The sequence below is a fragment of the Balaenoptera musculus genome, chromosome 21 (assembly GCF_009873245.2).
Source record: "Balaenoptera musculus isolate JJ_BM4_2016_0621 chromosome 21, mBalMus1.pri.v3, whole genome shotgun sequence".
Lineage (NCBI taxonomy): Eukaryota > Metazoa > Chordata > Mammalia > Artiodactyla > Balaenopteridae > Balaenoptera > Balaenoptera musculus.
The window spans coordinates 28,277,700-28,299,256 of NC_045805.1; the positions used below are offsets into that span (position 1 = coordinate 28,277,700).

Genomic DNA, 21,557 nt, shown 5'->3' on the forward strand with positions numbered 1-21,557 from the left:
GAATTTGGGCTCTGCTTGCCTTCCTTTCTGAATAGAGGGAGGCTTCATTTACCAAATATGGCTTTTATGAGTTCTTTTGCTCATCTTACTGGCTCTCACCCAATTTATACAATGAGGAGTAGCTGAGATGGAAGATGACTTTCTGAATGGAAAGCATATCCTCCCACTGAGAAATGAATTGATCCTGGGTCTCACATGCATGATCAAACATTACCTCCAAGGACACTGGACCAGAGACTCGTGTCTTTAAAATTGCAAGTCTAGTTCCACTCAAAGCTAAGGCCAGGCTCTCACCAGCAGAATATGCTTGGAGCTTTGTTTTGAATTTGTATTCAATATACATTTATTGAGTGCTTACTATGTGCCAGGTACTGTGCAAGATACATGTATACATGTAATGTCATTTAGCTCTGTGTTGTGATTTTTATGACCCCCAGCTGACAGAAATAGTGAGGTCAGGCTAAGTGCTTGCTTAGGGTTGCTCCACCAAGAAGTTGATAGAACCAAGATAAGGACTCAGACATTTTGCTTCAAGTTCAGTATTTGTATTTTACCCTACTCTTGACTAGCTGCTCTAGATTAAAAATGGCAGTGTCTTCAGTAACCCACATAAGCATAGTTGGCCTATTCCTGGGAGATAGTGGGACACTTGTCTCCAACAGCTGCCATAATCTCTAGGGTGGTTTTTTAGAGGAATTAGATTCAGTTTGTTCGTTTCTACATACAGCAGCAATGCACGACCCAAGAAACTGTATTTGTGTAAGTCTTGGCATCTTGGGGTTTGGCTGACCTGTTTAAGTTTAATACTGTCAGTATATATGGGTTTAACTTTTTATTATTGAGGGGCTTTTAGGACTTGAAGAGCATTTATTCTACTCTCTGTTCTAAACTATCAACCCACAAGGAAGCGGTGATTACCAGTGGTTCTTGCACATAGTGTATCTGTCCGTCTAAGATGCATTTGGGCATGAAAGATGGGGAAAGAATGGATAATAACATTATTAGCTAACCCAAGGGCATGGGTAATTCAAATATTTGCCCGAATTCAGTAAATTGGTCTCATCCTGAAATAGCAAGAGAATTACGCCACTGCTTTTGTTAGCCTGTCTCTTTAGGAAAGAAACCACGGAGAGAAGATAAACACATATATTATTTTGTTTTTGTGGTGGTGGTGACGGTTTAAAATCCAGCTCTAAGAACAACAGCGGCCCTGGGGTGAGTCTCCCAATGGCTGCCAGATTCATTCTAACGATGGTTCCCTCTGTTTCCCTTTGAAGTGGACGGGAGCTGGGAGGTGTGGGGTGAGTGGTCAGTCTGCAGCCCAGAGTGCGAGCATCTGCGGATCCGAGAGTGCACAGCCCCGGCCCCAAGAAACGGGGGCAAATTCTGCGAAGGCCTAAGCCAGGAATCCGAGAACTGCACAGATGGTCTCTGCATCCTAGGTAACACCTTCTGTTGCACATCTTCTGTGTCTGTCCAGCATAGGAAAAGAAATGCCATGACCGTTAATTCGGTGAAATAAGTTCACAGAAAACAAAATCTCCCAGAGCAAAGAGAAAATGGGTGAAAAGTGTCGAAAAGTAGACAAAGAGATGTTTAGTAGAGATGGGGTAATTTTAAACATCGTTATCACTGTCAGTTCCACAAATGCATATATTTATGATGGACGTAACCGGATATGATTTGAAGAGACATGATGAAAGAAAATGAGTTAGACTTTTGAGCTTAGCAAGTCTTTTCTTTTAGGGGCCAGCATTTTTAGGTTTGGTGAAATTCTGATACGGATCACCAAATGCTTGTATTTCTTCCAGGAATTTTACAGCACTATAAAGTGTTTCATGATCCTCAGAGACCATGGTTCTGGGACAAAGGGACATGTTGTGACTGTTACCTTACAAAACTGAGGAGGTGGGTGGGTTTTGTATCAAATTGGTCTGGCAAGGCAGGAAATAGAATGCTCATTTCAGAACTCCCAAGCCTTTGCTTTATTCCTGAGATTACATTACAACCATCTTCAAGTGACTGTCTGCCTGGGTATGAAAGTATGGGAGGGTCAGATAGAGACACATAGAGACTGGTTTTAATTTGGTGCTGTCCTTTACTAGCTTTGTGATCTTGGGCAAGTCATTTAGCTGCTTAACTTCTCTGACTGTAAGTACCAAAAAAGTACCTATTCTTGGTTATTATCAAGGCTCAGTGATAAAAGAATGTATTTGAATATTTCATGGAACAGAATAGGTGCTCAGTAAATATCAATTCCTTCTCTACTTGCCCACTCAGATGTGCTAAGGTGTATTGATTTTTCTTAGATCCTTCAAAAACAGGAGATTCAGGGCATACCTATTCTCTAGAACCAGGTTGCCTTCTTGGAAAATATCCAGCAAAAAAAAAAAAAAAAAAAAAAACAGTGTAGTTCAATAGTTTGTCATCTTTTCAGGAATATATGTCACTTTTTATTTGGGAAGATTATGGTATGAAGGAAACATCTAAGTTGCATTTATTTTTCTGTATCAATATGACTAGCTATGCTTGAAAGCAAGCCTCTACGAACAGTTGTATTTTCAAAATAAGTCTAAATGGTTAATACATTGAAACATTGAAAGAAGCACTTTCTCATAGCCCATAGTTCCTTTATTTGCTGGTACTAGTACTGAGTAGCCTGTGTGTGTCAGATACAATACAAGGGTCTGTAATTAAAGGGAACTTACCCACCAGTCTCAGTGATGAAAGGGCCTGCTCTCGAATAAATACATTCCGTCCCCTTACTAAATGTAAGGAAACATTTTTTTTTAATCAGCTTTATTGATGTCTAATTTACATATGATACAGTCCACCCATTTTAATTGTGCAGTTGGATAAATTTTGACAAACATGTACGATTGTATACACCATCACAAAGAAGACAGAGAACATTTCCATTAATCCCAAAAGTCTCCTCATTGCTCTTTTGCAGTCAGTCCTTTCCTCCTACCCCAACCACCTTCTACTTTCTTTCACTTGACATAATGCCTTTGACGTTCCTCCATGCTGTTACCTCTGTCAGTAATTAGTTCTTTCTTATTCTTAAGTAGTACTCCATTTGATGGATCTACCACAATTTGTTTATCCTTTCATGAGCTGACGGACATAGGGTTGTTACCATTTGGGGGCTACCATGAACAAAGCTGCTATGAACCCTTGTGTACAGATCTTTGTGTGGACGTGTATTTTCGTTTCTTTTGGGTAAATACCTAGAAGTGGGATTGGTGGGTCATATCATAATTAGATATTTAACTTTATAAGAAACTTTCCACAGTAGCTGTAATCATTTAAATTTTTACCACTAAGATGTAACTGTGCTAATTGTTCCACATCTTTGCCAGCACTTGGTATTAGTCTTTTTAAAGTAAGTCATTCTAATGAGTAAGTAGATTTGAGATTTTAATTTGCATTTCCGTAATGGCTAACGATATTGAGCAAATTTTCATTTGTTTACTGGTCATTCATCTATGTTGTTTGATGAGGTGTCTTTTCCAGTCTTTTCAAATGTAAGGAAGCAACACAAACTCATTAGCAAGAAGTTTAAGGAAATGTGTTTCTGGCCACCCTTGACTACCACCAGATTTATCTGAAATATACCTTTAAGGTATGACTGTTTTTAACGTTTTTTAACATATTTTTCCATTGATTAGGACTGTAGTTAGGACTCTAATCTCATATATCTTCTAAAAAGCTGTTGACAGTATAACTATGTGGTTACTGATTACAGTTTAGATGATCATTAGACACTTTTGAAATATTAGAAATAAGAAAGTACTGGTTGAATTTTAGATAACCATAGTAATAACCTTTCCTAACAACCACCAATTGAACTTGGGCTTGGGGAAAATTCTATGAATGTCAAGCTTCAGCCTTGGTTGACTGACACTTAGTCTTAGAGTTACTGATTGAAGACAGACAATGGTTAGCTCCTAATGTGAGAAAGAATTGTTATCAAATATGTGAATATTATTCATTTGCACTTGTATTGCAGTATATAGTTATTTTTTAGTTGAGTAAGAGTTATGTTTAGGACTAAAAGGAATTACCAGCACGAAGAGGATAGTGACCAGTCTAGATACCAGTTTTAAAATCTGAGATATTGTATTCATCAGGGTTCTCCAGAGAAACAGAACCAATAGGATACGTGTATAAGATACAGGCTATAAACATACGTACATACATACATACATATGTAAAGAGATTTATTATGAGAAATTGGTTCATGTTATTATAGAGGCTGGCAAGTCCAGAATCTGCAGAACCAATGTTCCAGGTCAAGTCCAAAGGCTGGCAGGCTGCTATAGAACCAGGAAGAGCCAATGGCCCAGTTCAGAGGCTTTCAGGCAGGAGAAGTCTCTCTTACTTGGGGAGGATCAGGACTTCAGCTGATTAGATGTGACCCACCCACATTATGGAGAGCAATCTGCTTTTCTCAGCCTGTCAATTTCAATGTTGGTTTCATCTGAAAACACCCTGACAGACTAATGTCTGACCAAATATTTGGGCACCTCATGGCCCAGTTGGGTTGGCACATAAAATTAACCATCACAAACGCATATGTACGTGTGAAGTTCCAAAGCATAGTTCTTTCCTTGGAGCCAGTCAAGCCGAGGTTCAGGCAATTGCTTTAATTACTGAATGAAACCCTCCTATGGACATTGGCCATGTGTGGTTTTAGTCTCACATGTGCAGTTTAGTGGATATTCTGTTTACATTTTCCAATAGTGGAAACAAAACGGATCGGGAAACAGTGAGGTTTAGAATATGTTCAGCACTGAAGGTTGAGAGCTCTGTTAAATCCCCTCATGAGTTTAAAATGCTGTGTAAGCCTTTCCTTTCTGTTCAATCTATTCATTCCTCTATTCCCTTTTCTACTTAAGCATGGGTTTTTCCAGCATTCTTTGCCTCTGTAATATGCATATTAAGATGTCTGTCAGACATGATCAGAAACTCTTGATGGCTACAGTGACTAAGCTTTGTGATGGAAAAAGAGTGAAGCCTGTGAAATCATAGAGGTGAATGAGATGTATTTATACATCAGTGGGAAAGGGGTATGTTTCTAAGAGCCCAACACCGGGATATATTCTGCCCTTTCAGACAGAGAGTGGCTACCTATGTCAACAAAAATGAATAGCATTTTACTATCTCTGCAGGAATCAATGAACAGCAGTCTGGTTAGATGATGCCAACATCACTCTGTGCTTCTAGCTGGTACTTCGCCAGAGTGCTCTTGGTGAAACTTAGCTGTGCTCTCAGGCTAGAGATCCAGTGAAGGCTTGGTTTGATTAAAATAGCATTTGGCAACAGCTTTATGGAGCAGTCGCTTTGTGAAAGATCTAGGTCATGTTCCAATTTGGGGATTTCCTTCTTTTAAATTTTTTTTCCCTTTATGCCAGATACGACCCTAAAGCAAGTCCTCAATTCCCAACTTCTCTTGGCAGTTACACAATGACATTGCTTGGCTGTTGGATGACCTACAGTTCTTTGATTTTATTTAGCTCTCAACAAAGCATCTGGATTCCTTTTGTTGTCCCTGAAGGCTGCATTTCTCCTAGAGATGGAGCTGCCAGCTCTGAGTGATCACTTTAATATTGGGGTATGATTGTTGCTAGGTCAGTTGTGACTGGAGCACAGGACCTTAGTGTTATGCTATCACAGATGGCCACACCTAAATGCCCTCAACAAGGAAATAAATGCCCCAAGACCGGGGAGTGTAAGATCAGGCAGTTGGTACCAATAGCAGTGAGTCCAAGGTTCCAAATTACAAGCATAAACTAAACATCCAGTGCCTTTATGCCAGAACAGTTCTTTTCGAGGAAGATAATTACGTGGGATGACCGTCGAGAGACAAGAACTTGTAGATCCATGTTTTCTAAGCTTTAACATCAAAATCAGGTAGTTTTCTGACCACCATCCTTTCTACTTGCTGAACTTAGCTGCTTCTGTGCCGGAGGATCACAGAAATGTCCATGTAAATGACATGTACATTCCTCATTGGCAGGAACAGAAGGGTGAAAATAGTGGGGTGTTTAGTTTGAGCCTGAGAAGTTAGGGGAGCCTGCTCCCTCTCCTTTTTATTCCAGCAGATGGAAAACTAAGGGCTTTGGCTTCAGAGGATTGAGTGAATCTGCTTCAGAGGGGATTAGTGCCCAGATGTGCAGTGAGAATGAAGCCAGAGAAATGCCACAGGGACCCGAAAGAGAGAGGAAATCTTCAAGGCTGAGCTACCTGATAGCTAATCCGTCCCTCTTGTCAGGATGTGAGATAGGTCATTTCAACATTGACAGTTCAAAAATGGAAAGATCAGTTACATGGTGCTTTGTTTTCATTTCTCCTGAGTACACTGATAAGAAAATTTGGAGGTGACAGTTTGGAAACCTCATCAAGGATAAAGATGTCTGTACAATAGCAGGTTCAAATAAACATCCCCAAGCTACATCTCATAATCTAACCGCATTGTCTGTTGAACTATCTACTTAAGTGACCTAAAGGAAGCACCTGAAAAGGTGAGCCTGTAATCACATCAGAGTACAGGTTGCCTTGGTAAGCATTTTCTCTTGAATCATTCTAAGCCTCATTGTTATCCATTACAGTAATTACCTGGGTCCCTTCCCTGTATTTCTTAGGGCACTGAATAAGAGAATTTTCACTCCAGAGTTAGCTAAGTGCATCTGAAACAACTCTTACTTTTTGCTAGTGGTTTACAGAATGTCTGTTTCATATATAAGATTATAACAGAGGGATGTCCCTTTACCAAAATGAAAACCATCATGTCCTTTCTTTGGGCAAAGAGTCAGGAATCATATTGGACTCTGCTAAAAACTTTTTGTTGGATAAGGTTATATTTCAGGGCCAGCTGCACTACATAATTGGTTAATTATAGCACAGTAAAATTCTATATAGCAAAGAAATAAAAATGGCATCAGCAAGATAACATGCTAGCACAATGCATTAAGTTGTCATGAAGTTTCCTACTGCTTGTTAATTCTCCCAAGTAGTTTTAATGTTAAAAACCCATTTCCATTCCATTTGTAGTACCATAGTAGGTATTCCTTTTTCCATAAAGATTTTCCCTAGAAATACCCAATAGCTGCCTTTCTGCATAACAAACAATTGATTAATTCAGAGTTGCCTTTATGTATACTGCATAGAAAATGTGGATATAATATTGCAGACCCCCAGGAGTGATAAGAATGTAGATTTGGACATATGTGGTGTCATTAGCAACTTAGCCACAATCTCTCTCCCATGCCCCAATAATACTTTCCCGTTATGAGACCCAATAAGAAGACCAGTGAATAACAAGCTTTAACGAGACAGAGTGAAGTGGCTCATAACAGAAGTTTCCGTTGTGCTTAGTTAAAAAAGAAAATAGAGATAGCTCAATACTCATGTGTCTTAGTGAAAGCATTTTTTAAAAATTCTACAAGGCTAAAACTTTTACTTTTGTGCCTTGTGATAAGAGGGTTTGAACTCTAGTGCCACATCTTGAGTGGAATTGAGCATAAAAAGGAAAAAGAATGAGCCATATACAGCAAATTACCATACAGTGTCTCTGCTTTGTTATCCACCCTCTATGGACTTTTCTACATTTATGCCTTGTTAACAAGAAGATAAAGACATCTGATTGTCTTTTTGAGCATAATCCCCCTCCCAAGTAAGGACTGACCTTCATCCATTGGCCCATGATGATTGATAATGTATTTAGTAAACCATTAAAAATCTATGGCCTCAGGCATAGAAAATAAATTTATGGTTACCAAAGAGGAAAGCGGTGGGTGGGGAGGTGGAGGGATAAATGAGGAGTTTGGGATTAACATACACACACTACTGTATATAAAATAGGTAAATAACAAGGACTTACTGAATAGCACAGAGAACTATACTCAATATTTTGTAATAACCTATAAGGGAAAAGAATCTGAACAAGAATATATATATAACTGAATCAGTTTGCTGTACACCTGAAACTAACACAACATTGTAAACCAACTATACTTCAATTTAAAAAAAATCTGTGGCCTTTCTTTTCAACTAGTTCTGAAACAAGGATTTAAGATGCCTTTTGTGATGCAGGAAATTTTCCCTCTGTCATCATCTTCTCTTTATTTCTTCCCAGATGTGTGCCACATGTACGTAGTCATGACAGAGTCACCTACATAAGAATTTCCTTCTCAGCTAATAGAAATCAATGCAATTATTCTGTCTGTTTCTTCTTCTTTTTCCTATTCCTATCAACTCCCCCTGACCCACCACCACCATATTTCCATATGAACGTTTACACTGTGCTTACATTCTTCTGGTGGAATTGGACAGGAAGTGCTGTCATACTCCAGAAACATGTCTGGAAGATTGTTTATCTCTGACGCATCTTGTTAACTTTGTTCATTTTATGAGAGGAATTGAAATAAAACATCTCTCCTGTAAATAGGAAGGACTTTAAAATTAAATTTGGGCAGCTGGAGAACAGGATACATAACCTCCAGATCACATTACTTAGAGAGGGTACACACATCACATTAGAGAGAGAGGAAGAAGACTAAAACAAAACAAACAAAACCCAAGAAAAACCAGATAGACAACTAAGAACAGATCCCCATGACAGTGTAAACTGGAGACAGAAAACCCAGTAGAAAGCTTAAAAACATTTCTTAAGGACGGGAAATTTTAGCCACAGGGCCAGATAGTTGATGGGAATACAAATTCATTACAAAGAAAAGAGAAATATTTTGCAGATGGCATCCCCAAGAAGCACAGGGAAGGCACTGGCTCTGAACTGGGGATTGCGAGACGGTACAGAGGTTGAGTTTCCATGAGGGCTGGTCCAGGATGGGCCTGGGTTGAGCTGGCATTGAGAGCAAAGGCTGAATGGCCTTCCAGGGTCCTCTGTGATTCTGAGTTGAGATGTTATTCTTTTTCTGAAAAATTAGAAATGGACATGAACCTAGAATTGAGAGAAATGAATGAGCTGAGCCTATAGGATTTGAACATTTATCCTATAGATAACAGGTTGAAGAATCTGGGCTCTGGGGTCAGATTGCTTGAGTTTGAATTTCGGTTGCAATGCTCTGAGCAAATTTCTTCATTTCTCTAAGCCTAAATTTATTCCTCTGTAAAATAAAAGTTATAATAGTACCTATTACAAAGGGTTCGTTTTGAGGAGGAAATGACCTAAACCATGCAAAGCATTTGACATCTATAGTAAGCACTCCATTTGTGTAAATAATAATAATAACGTGTGTGTGTGTGTGTGTGTTCTAGTAAAGGGATTCCTGTGGCAGAACAAGTGTGTTTTCCATGTTCTGTGGAAGAATTGACAAGTGACACTTTAGATATTTTGTTAAAACATTTCCTAATATGTCTGACTAATATAGTGTCTAATGAAATAAAATGTGCTTCACATTAAAATCTATGGGACACAAATTGTGTTCTCTGTATGAACCAGTTCTGAGGGGTAATTTGAGACATACTGTTAGTTGGAGGAACACGGTTTACAAGGACCCTAACAACTCATGAGGATTCTTCAACTTGGTGTCAGACCAAAGTGTCAATATCCTTTCCCAAAAATGTCTGATAAGTAGCTGAGAGAACAGCTCTTGATTTTCCAGTCTTCCTTTGCAGGGGGGATTTAGTTAGGAGGAGGAGACAGACCAGGTGATCTTTGAGGTCCCAACAAGTCCTAAAATTCTATGATGTAACAACTAATTAAAAATAACTCAAGGGGAAGGCCCAGGAGAGAAGCCTGGATGATCCCCAAGTGAGAAAATCATTCTTCATTATACTGAGAGTTCCCCTCGTGTTATGAAATACACATGTTCTAACAATTGTGTTAGAAAATAAATTTTCATAAAGCAAATTCTAATTTGTCAACACACATTTAAAAATCCTTTCTCACTGGTGGGGGAGAAATCCACCATACGCACTACTAGATCATACACAATCTCCAGATCCCAGGGTTATCTTCCTGGTGCCAGCTTTTCTGGATCAATGATATTTGTTACATGTCAACACTTCCATCATTCGACATTCCCACATCCCCAAATTAGCGATTTTGCCATATTTTTTGTATTTTTAAAAGATATCTAATAGATTTGGTCAGTAACTAATGATATCCAGAGTCAGGAAGTTTCCAAAATTTAGGCTTCCTGTCATATAAAACAAACTCTCCCCATTTCAGCAGTTCTGTGTCTTCCAGATCCTACCTCTGCAGTATATTTAATCAGGACTCAACAAAACCCTGGGTAAGAAATATTAGTCTGGACTAGAGAAAGATTTAATGTCTGAGATCATAGAGTGGACCAGCCATAAAAGAAATGGCAAGAACCCAATCAGGGAAGTGATTTAAAACAGAGTAATCTACTCCTGTAAAGAATTCAGTGCCCTCTGGGGTGTGCTGAACAAAGTGAATTAATAGAGATGGCGGAAACGTCTTTGTTTTGATTCTATCTTTTCTCCTTAACGTTACAAATTAAATACGTGTGTGTCTTCAGGAGCATTGAGACATGTGATCCAGAAAATGAAGATGATATGAACATCACCAATGTGCATTATCCTTCACCCTGGCCTTGTCCTTTTTCCAGAGGAGTATCAGAATCCTCCTAAGAGCCCTGGCCTTGCGTACATGTGTTTGGGAGAGGACAAAGTTAGTGTGCAGTGGAATAGAAAATTGCCGTGATCATTTAGAAAGAGATCACGGGGTAGGGAAAAGGGCTCTGAACCGGGAGTAAGGAGTCCTAGGTCTTAGTTCAGTTGTTTTGTTACTAGCGTGTGACCTTGACAGATCTCCCACCATCCCTTTGCCTTCTGTCCATAACTATCAAACGGCGGGGGCAGGAGACGGGGTGCTGGGTGATCTCTAAGCTTCATCTCAGTATAAAAACTTGAAATCATTATGATTTTAAATCTTAAATGTGGCTTTCATATACAGGTGCATATATATCTGTATGTATATAAATTTCATATTTTATACATCTATACATATAAGATTTAGTGATACCTCTGGCATGTCAGTGCTGTCAGATATTTGTTTTTTAGACACCTTTGAGGAGATATTCTAGTTCAGTCACACCTAAAATTAACCATTTGGATGATGAATATGCAGGGTGATAGGGCGACATCTTTTAGATCTGAAACAAAGGTAAGCCCATCCCCTACCCAGCAAAGCCGGTTGCCAACCACCCCTAAGAACTGAGTCATCAAAGCAGGCCTCTAGCATCTGCTCCATTCCCTTCATTGAGAAGCTACAATGTCCTAGGAATTCATACAGAATTTAGGAAATTTAGGGACCCTGACTTTGTAATGCTTGTGATTGAAAGTACATACAAGGCTGAGTAGCACTCACCTGTTCAACAAATATTTATTGAGTACCTACCATATTCCACTTACTGTTCCAGGCACTGAGAGTAGATGAAAAACACAGATATAGACTCTACTTGCCTGAGGCCTGACGAAGCTTAGAATAAATCTACAAGTCAAAGATTCACAATTCAGTTTCTTTTGCAGCATTTTTTTTTTTTTTTTTTTTAGACAGGACTGATGGCCTGTGTATACCAGTTGCTAAGTATTTCTGTAGCAGTCAGTGAATAGTCATCATAACAAACACCCTCCCCAGCCTCACCACCACCCCCTCCCCAATCCATTCCCTACCCAGACCTCCCTGTGACCCAGCAACTAAAGGGACCGCCCTGGACACAGCAGAAACTTACCATGACCCTATGTCAGGGCTGGTCCTTACACTGACAGGATGCTTCTAAACTATTTTTAAATAATTTGAATATCACTCCTCCCTTAAGGGAAGTGATCATGATGACGTTTATCAATAGATTATTCCCTTAAGCTTGAATTATAGACTCTGAACATTTATGGTTAGTTTTGAGTGAGTGTGTATGTCTGTATACACATACATATATTTTTCTGTTGTGGATGGAAGGGAGGGAATCAAAGCAAAACAATTTACAGGATAGAAGGATTTTAATATGTACCTTCCCTCAGAGCAGAATTGGAAACAGTGCATTTTATCACTTTGAGGCCAACTGCCGACAAGAAAGTCTTTGCAGACAGATGCTTAAACATTTTTGCTGTAACCCCAAAGCGTACTGTACCCTGTATATCCATCATAAAAACAAACTAACCCACAGTGAATCAGTGGGAATGGACAAAGGTGGTAAGAAATCTAGACGTTGAAATGATTTAGTTCAAAAATGAAATATGCAAATGATCCTTGGGAGTGTGGTCATTATGGATACTTATGCGTCTGAGTTTAGGAAGTACAAAAGACATTCCTATAAGAGACGTCAAATTTGAAAGAAGGAAGAGGGAAGATGACATCATCTCATGCACACAAATTGTGTGATTTGGCTGAGGGGCAATTGTGGAAGGTCTTTGTCATCAGAAGTCATATCCATGAGCTGTCTCTTGTAGTACCCATCTGATTTCCCCTAATTAATATGATGGGATCTTGAACAGTTCTTTGGTAGAAAATATTAACAGAGCTGATCTTCATTTACTGATGTACATCTCAGATCTTACGGGTTTTTATTCAGGTGGGGGGTTTTGCCATTCAGTCCTGGAATTTCTCTAATTTCCCAGATATCTCTGAGGAAACCAGTGATTCCTCTAACAGACGTAGCCAACTGGAAAACCCTGGGAGGAATCTCTCAGAACCTCCTATTCTCTGTACTTGTCCTGCATGGATGGATGTCCTCAGAGTGCATTTTTAAAATTTTTATTTTATATTGGAGTAGAGTTGATTAACAATGTTGTGATAGTTTCAGGTGTACAGCAAAGTGATTCAGTTATACATATACATGTATCTATTCTTTTTCAAATTCTTTTCCCATGGGGACGGATAAATGGGGAGTTTGGGATTGATATATACACACCACTATATTTAAAATGGGTAGCCAACGAGAACCTACTGTATAGCACAGGGAACTCTGCTCAGAGTGAATTTTAAAAGGGGCAGTAGATCTTATGATGGTCTATACAGGCTGGGAAGCGGGGAGAGGAAGCAAGAATTGAATTAACTCGGTAACGTGGGGGTAAATACGGTCTCTGAAGAGTCATTTCTGAGCAGGATCCTTTTAAAAAAAAAAAAAATGAACCCGAAAGAAAAACGCAATGCAGAAATTAACAACTGAAAAGAGTAAAAACGAGAGATGCGCTGTGTTTTACGCTCTTGTGATTTTGCTGTGTTTTCCATCGCCGGAAGAATTTCATGGTTTTTACAAGAGCTGGTGGTTGTGTTCCTGCATGTCCTACAGCCTTAGTGAGCTCTCGCCATCCACAGGAGAACAGAATAGAATCCCTGCTTGTCATCTTCAGTGTCTGCCTGACACGTTCAATCACGGTGGTGTTGCCAGTGAAAGCAGACCTCGTGTTTATCTAATTATCTGCCAGTGCTAATACAAAGCAGATCCACCAGATCCTGGGATTTCCTGCAGCTTTGGAGAGCATTCAGAGGGCGTAACACTGCTTCTTAATTATTTCTGGTTATGGGGGAAGAGGGAAAGCATGAGTAAATGAAACACACTGATAATCAATAACTTCAACTTTTTTTTTCTTCCAATCAGTAAATAATCAAGCAAATAGCTTTTAATTTCACTTCTCCCGCCACTGTTTTTCTTGCCATGGTCCTCTTTTGCAGTGCCAATTATTTGTGAGCTCATCATTTAAATATGATTTTCATGTTAGGAACCCATAACTAGTGGTGATGACAAAAGTATAAAATCAATCAAATGAACACTTACAAAGTAATATATTTTGAAAAAAATTGCATAGTATTTTAGTGAGTATAAGTAAGATAAGCTGTCTAGAGAAGGGAGAGGTTTGTTCGAACAGAGTAGGAATCACCAAAGATTTCATGAAGGAATCAGAAGTTGATCTAGGCATTGGAGAGAGGACATTTTTCTATAGGAGGCTTGGAGCGGGGAGGGTGTCCTTGGAGAGGCAACAGCTTGGGCAGAAGCACTGAGAGTTCATGGATTGATCGGAGTAGAATATGGATTTTTACTGAGTTGCACCGGAAACTGAGTCACATTTGGTGTGGTGGGACCAGTTAATAGAAGACCATAAAGGTAGACAGAGAAATTGGCCATGACGTGGAGGCTGTGGAATCATGGTAGATTCCTATGTAATGATGCTAGAGAATTCTTCCAGCAAACAAGGAACTAGCCAGAGAGAATGGGCAGAGAAGACTGAGTCTGCCACACACTTCAGAATCAGCTCCTAAATAATTTGTGATTACAAAGACTGTGGAGGGTAAATTAAAATAAAACTGAATTCAAGACATATCTTTGGCGGGGGGGGTGGTGGTGAAAAAGGTTCCAAAGCATATGATCTATAAAGAAGGAAATAATGAAAATGGTCTTTGGAGATGAAAACATGGGACGTGTCTGGTTTAGTGAAAAGAATGGCGATCATGAACTCTAATGACATGTGTCAACTGTTGCCCGGAAGGAGAGAGCTGTCCCGGCTACTGTCCTGGTGGATATTTAGTCCACACGGAGTGGCTTGATGCCTGTGTCTCAAGAAACGTATATGTGTGGTATCCAAAACCCATAGAAGCCGATTTCAAATAATCACAAGGCACAGGTTTTGAGGGCAGCCCCTTGCCCGGTCTGTGGGTTGGAGATGGAATCCATCCATCCACGTGTGTCATCTTGCAGAGTTTCTGTAGTGTAGTGGTCAGCACGTTCGCCTTACACATGTGTCATCTCTCCTTAGTCCGGCTCGCTCAGATCCGCGGGATGTGGGCTGTGTGCAGCTGGCCACATTTGTTCCCTGGCAGAGAAAGGACAAGGCTGGTTGTGGGTGGGTGGGTGGGAAGGTAGGAATGCAGCCATAAATAGTTTCTAAGAACAATGGAAATGCTTTGGGAGCATCCCATATAAAAAGGAAGCCAGAATTTAAAGAAAGGTGGAAAAGAAATGAATCACCACCAAAAATAAAAAGGTAGATTGTCCTCTCTCTCCTTCCCTCCCCCCCTCCCTCCCTCCCTCTCTCTCTCTCTCTCTCTCTCTCTCTCTGCCTCTGTCTCTCTCTCTCTCTCCCTCTTCTCTTCCCTTGCCTCATATATAAATATATATACCTCTGTGGACACACTCACCACGCGCACGGCAGACACAAAGCAGTATTTGCAATACAGTGCTAAGAGACAAAAGCAGATTGCCGAACAATATATAAAAGACAATTGCATGTTTTTGTAGGTGAAAATGATTAATTACTGTCAATTTCATGTAGTAGTTTCCTGCTAATATATGTATAAGCATATATGTGTGCACGTAATCGTATATATATATAAAATCACAGGGGAAAAAAGCCTAGACTTGTATATGTAACTTAACATAATAGTGGTTATCTCTTGGTGGTGGAATTATGGGGGGTTTTTTTTTTGCACTTATCTGTATTTTTTTGATGTGATAAGTGTAAATAATAAAAATGATTTTTAAAAGAAAACACAATTTAAAACACTATTAAAAATAAAATTGAAAAAACACTTGCACACCTTTAGCCTGTAAATACACAAAATTGCTATAGGACTGAGTTATAATTACCGTCAATTTCCATTTACCCAGAAGGTACCTCTTGGTGTATAAGTTAGACCCTGGGAAAACTGTTGTGATTCTCCCAGACTACAGCTCAGCTGCCACTGGCTCAGAATTACATTTCTCTGCCTGCAAGACCCTTCTGGGCCCTTCCGTACACTCCAGCGACCCCAAAGCCTCTTGGGAGGCAGAGAGGAACTGGAGTTGAGTACACAGAGCCCCAGATTTGTTGCTAGGAAGTGGTGGTGCCCTGAGTAATCACAAAAACACAAACCCCAATTAGGAGTTCTTGGAGAGGGGCCTAAGCATGGGTATTTTTTTTTTAAAAAAGATCCCCAGGTAATTTTAATATGCAGCCCATGTGAAGAACCATGGCCCTAATGGATTAATTTACTAAGGGGCCATTTGAACGTGGCCTTGGAGAGAGGTGAAATTAAAACAGAGAGGATTTGGCTGACCAAGGCCCGTGGCTGCATGGCCCTGAGCCTTGTGAGAAGACGATTATGCAAACAGAACAAAAGAACATGAACTGTGGGTGGGCCATTCCTGCAAAACATAGCGAGGTTGGTGGTAGCCCTCTCCTGAGCTCACGGTAGAACAATCTCTAATCAGACATTTCAAGTTGGGAAAAATGGTCTATGAGAGCAGCTTGCTGACAAGATACTGGTATTTCACAAAATACAGCAGAACCCAATGTTGATGCCGATGCCAGGGGACTAAAGCTCTTTTGGGCACCAGAGACTTCCAGCCTTTTCCGTGAGAAGGTGCAGGCTAAAACACGTGCTGGATCTCAGCATAACACACGCGATGGTAGGGGAGCAGCTCTTTGAATAATTTTGACTCTGCTTTCAGAATTCATTTCAGGTGGATTTCTGTGGAATGTCTTTGGTAGTTATTCTAAAGATTTATAGGAGTGAAAGCAGGGTAGCCCAGGGGTCTTCTGGTCCCTGCCCTTCTTTTTACATGGCAGGAAAGGGAAGTTTCGACTTGCCCTTGGTGTCAGCAAGCAGAGGACAGGACTAGGCACATGTTTCTTAACTCCCGTTCAAGGACCCCTGAAATTCACTAGAATTTCTGATTTGGAGCTGTGCCTTGTCTCCACGCAGTGGGACATGAGTCATTTTTGTCCTCTGAACAAGTATGATGATCATATTCATAACATGTTCAAGTTTTGATTCATCAGCTGCTGTTTATTGATGGCTGAACATGTGCTAGCCGGATGCTGCATGACTTCATGGTTTTCATGTTTAACCCCCGGGACCAAGCTTCAAGGACATTTTTATTCCCATTTTACTGTGGGGAACACTGAGGTCACAGAGATAGATGAAGACAATCCAAGATTTAAATCCATTTCTGATCCTGAGAGTCTGCACTATTCCGCTGGCAGTAATGACGACACTAGAGCTGGGTGTCGTCAGGTCAGAGCAGAGGATGTCCTCCTCTGCTGCTCTGTGCATCCATGTGGCCCCCGCCCTCTATCTGGGGACCTTAGCCCTGGGATTTTCAGCCCCATTCCCTCTTTCTTTTTTTCAGAGCTGTACCAGGTAGAACTCTACTACCGCAGTTTTTTCACATCTTGGCTATATTCAATTTATTTTTCGGAGGAGTAGTTATACATCTCACCTGTTTTTAATGGAGTTTCATTTTGCTACCTGGCATAATCTTCGTTCCTGTGGTTTAGAAGGAAGAAAATACTGTTAAGCTCAGCCAGAGTTCTAAACAGATGTTCTGCATGTCTCTTTGTGTCGTCCTAGCAATGCATCACTTTCAGATGTCTTAGCCTTGGCCTGCCAGCATGGCTCTGCCCATGCCAAATGCTTATAGCATGCAATAAGCAAAAACTGAAGTCAGGTTAAAACCACCAAAGTCGTTTTGTTCTAGTTCTTGAGTGCATTAGCATCTGGACTTTGGGCAGTACCACCTGCTCTAAGGAAACTAGTGTGGCATTGAATCTGTGCAGTAAGGGAAATGCAAGGTTTTGGTTTTAAGAAACCTGACAGTGTAAGAATCTGAATACGATCATATCAACTTGAACAAATTATTATATTTTACGAGGATTTCTTTTTTAAAGAAAGATTTGTCAGATATTACCCTTTGCCTGTTAACTTCCCCTTATTGTAAGAAAACAATGGTGGCCCCTTTGCAAAAGTGTGATTTACACACAACTTTTATAAGATACTTCCATCACAAATCAGATGGCAAAACACACAAGAGTTGTATCTAAAGCACACGGCAAGGGTTTTCTGTCAAAATCAGTATTAAGTGCAGGAGTGGGTTAGGGTAAGAGATATTCCGTGAAGGGTTCGGAACCTAGCTGTGTCTGTCTGCCTGGGAGGGGTTACTGTGCAGTCAGCCAGATAATATTCATGAAGTTCTCAAATATGTACTGTGCGAGGTTTGATTCAGTTAAAAACATAATCCAAAATGACAGTGTCTCACCCTGCTTGGCTCGCCTTCGGGCAAAGAGAGGAAGGAGGCTACACAAGGTGACTTTTCAAGGTCCCCTGCCTTATGGGAGTCTGTGAATGCTTAGCAACAGCCCCGGTTCTTGTAGTCTGACTGTGTTCCATCTACACCCTAAGAAGCCGCGAATGAGAGGGGTGATGCACCCTGCAAATCCTCTGGAATTTGACATGGTGTCAGACCTGGTCTTCCCAGGTTTCTGCATGGTGGTGGAGTTGTGTTGGCCTGGGATGGGACCAGCGGCAGGAGGAATGGTTAGTGGAGGGACTGTAGTGTAAGACAAAGCAAGCCATAGGGACCACGTCTCCAAGAGATTTGCAAGATGCTTGCAAAATATTTGGTGATGGAAGATGGCAGGGGGTGGTGGATGAACGGCCAGCCATGAAGAGAATGGATAAGAATGTCTAACTTGCTTTAGAAAAGACCGAGTGTCTTTTCTCTGTATCCATCTCATCTGACCGCTGCCCTGCTCAATAGCATGATTAAAAAGGACACCTTTCCATTAAGAGAGATCATCCACATTTTAACAGATGAGCAAGATCTGAAACAAAAAAGTGTGATTTCTTAAAAATAAACCTTCAACACGCTCACAATACCGTAGCACCTATACCCAACGAGAACGGAAAAAAAAGCAGAGTTTGGAACATTTTATCCAGACCATGATAACTGCAAACCAATGCAGGATCCCTTTAAATATTTATTCATGGTTCGTTTTTCTATCATCATATATAGTGAAATAGCATCCCTTACCTGAGCAGTCTTCTGGCGGTATATAAAAAAGGGACAGGCGGCAAGCTCACTGCTCTCATCATGCGGATAAGAATCTAACAAATGCAAGAGAAAGAAACTCTAGTAAGCCTGAGGGATTTTTTGTGGTTTTTTTTGAAGGAATGAAGCAGTCATCCTAGAAAAATATTGCAAAAGAGAAAAATTTTAAAAATTAGAATGAAAAGGATAAATATGAATAACATAATCCGTATTGTCTACAGAAAGAGAGAAAATGTTTCCTTTATAGAGGTAGACGTAAAGGGATATACGAAATATATCTGCTCCATGTAAATTATTAAATGCAACTTTCTTTTTTTCTCTTTCTTTCTTTTAGATAAAAAACCTCTTCATGAAATAAAACCCCAAAGTAAGTTATTTTTCCTCTTGTGAATATCATTTATTCTCATATTTGCTGCTTTACTGTGGTATTTGTTTAGGAGCCAAACAGAATTGAAGTTTCTTCGAAAGATCCAGGGCTTTTGGGGGGCTTCTTCTCATTGGGTTTGGACTCACTATATCAGAGGTTTAAATGGAACAGAAATATGCACACCCCCTCCCCCCATTCAGAGTAAAAGTAACTTTCTCCTCTTGATTCCGCCGGCCAAGAGCAGTCCATTTATCTGCAGATGTCATCTAGGACTCTTATTTCTGAGGAGATTTATCTCATTAAAATTAATAACTATTTGTCAGTACAGGCTTTCATGAGAGCAGCCTTGGGCAATAGCCTGATTACAAGACTCTCCACCTAGGAGGGGGCAGGGGGCACCTAAGAGAAGAACCCTGAAATCCATGGCAACTGGGTAGACTAAGAACCGGTATTCCACAGTGAAGAGGCCAGGAATTGAACCTGGTGGGTGGGTGCTGGCTCGAGGTCTCTGTCCACTGGCTTGCTTCCTGGAGAGGCCGTTGCATTCTCTCCATCTTATGCATCCAGTAGATTTGGGGGACAGAGCACAGCTTGAATGATTGGCAGCTCGGCATTCAACCCCAGGGTGCTCAGCCCCGGCTGAAATTGAGGGCCACCTGGAGGCCGTTTATAAATCCCAATTCCCAGGCTGTACCCCAGTGAAATCAAAATGGGAAGAGGGGATTCAGAACACAGGAATCCCTAGTATTAAAAGCTCCTCAGGTGATTTCAATGTGCAGCTTGGATTGAGAACTATTTTTCTTAGAAAAATAGTTCTCAAAACTTAGATAAGCGACCACATGCATCAGAATCTTTGGTTATGGTGGGAGCTTGTTAAATATGCCCCCCCTCAGAATAGAACAAATTAATTTGAACACCCAGTGCAGGGGCAGCTCTTGAGAATCTACATTTTAATATGTTCCCCCAATGATTCTCAGAAATATGTAAAGTATACTAGGGCATCATATAGACGTCAGAGTCCATATAGAAGGGCATCAGCATTGCAGCTCTTAGCAATGGTAGAAAAAGACAGCTCCCTACCAGTTTGGTTTGTAAAGCTTGTGAAAGACGTTCATGACCAGTATCTCCTATTTTGATCGAAAATGAATGGCTTTTGATCTTTTAAATCCTAGGGTATTAAAATTCAAATAGCATGGGAGAGTTAACAGCTTCGATTAGCCACCTTCTTTGCAAGAATTAAGACCCTGTGAAGATAGACAGAAATCGGTGCCTTGGGATGGGGGTCAGGTGACATGAGAGAAAGATGCAGTAAAGCTGTGATACTTCATACTTCAGATGTTGCTTCAGGCAGGCTTGAGATAGAAAGATGCCATGACTTCTGGAGCCTGAGAACTTTACAGAACAACAAAAACAAACCTTCTTGTTTTCCCTGCTGTCTGCTGCCCATAACGTCATTATTGGGACTTAGGCAGCGGCCCTCCGGAGCCATGCATGCTGGATTTGGAACTCATGGGAAGACTGAAGGTGGGCAAGCCTGATTGGGGGGTGTGCGCGTGCGCACGTGTGTTAGGGTGGAGGAGAAAAGGGAGCACTGAGTGTTCGGCTTGTGTCTGGGCCAAGGCCTCAGAGGGACTGCTGGAGTAAGTGGTCCCCCAGGGCTTCCTGGTCACAGAGCCCTCACCATCCACTGGCCCCTGTGTGCAGCCCAAGCAAGATTAGGGGTATCCATGTGGCGGCCAATGAGAGAGTTCCTCAGAAATGCATGTGTGTTTTTTGAAAATTTAATTTCATGCTTAGTTTGTGAGTCCTTTGCCATTCTAATTTGGGTACAAATTTGGGTACATTCCAGCCATAAGCCCCACAGTAGCTAGTTCTGGTCCTCGGGGACTCTTGAAGGAGGTTTTGCTTGGGGTTCTCACTCCTCTACACCATGCTTAATTGCTGGATACTGCCACGGAACCGCTTAAACTGTTTTAATTTGTGATTTCCTAAAAATAAAACCTTAACAGAATCAATGTGATTGCGAAAGGCTCCCAGAGGCATCGGATCCGGGTTCTGGAGGCTGCACGGTTAGGAGAACATTATATGAAGGCGGGCTGCGGTTGTTCGTTGAAAGAGAGGGGCTTCGCTGAAGATTCCATGAATCATCACTGATGCAAAATCAAAGTCAATTATGAAGATAATTGAGAAACAACCTGTTCCTATATATAGCCGTGCACATGATCCTCTGCCAGGCTGGTTGGATGGAAAGCATCCTCGGAGCCTCCCGGGCAGATCCCTGTGAGACGTGCTGAGGATCCGGCTTTGAGTTGCGGGGAGGTGTGAAAAGAAAGTGAAGTCTTAAGATGCCTGTTGGCAAATCTTAATGACAAACGGGGGGAAATATGTGCACG

General features: G+C 40.8%; 1 protein-coding gene across 1 annotated transcript in view; it reads left to right on the plus strand.

Annotated features, from left to right (window-relative positions):
- UNC5D (unc-5 netrin receptor D) overlaps positions 1-21,557 on the plus strand; it is a 288,529-nt gene that overhangs the window by 173,753 nt on the left and 93,219 nt on the right. The window contains exons 7-8 of the mRNA XM_036838629.1: positions 1,278-1,442; positions 19,132-19,164. Coding sequence (XP_036694524.1) covers positions 1,278-1,442; positions 19,132-19,164 — 198 coding nt within the window. The remainder of the gene's footprint in view (positions 1-1,277; positions 1,443-19,131; positions 19,165-21,557) is intronic.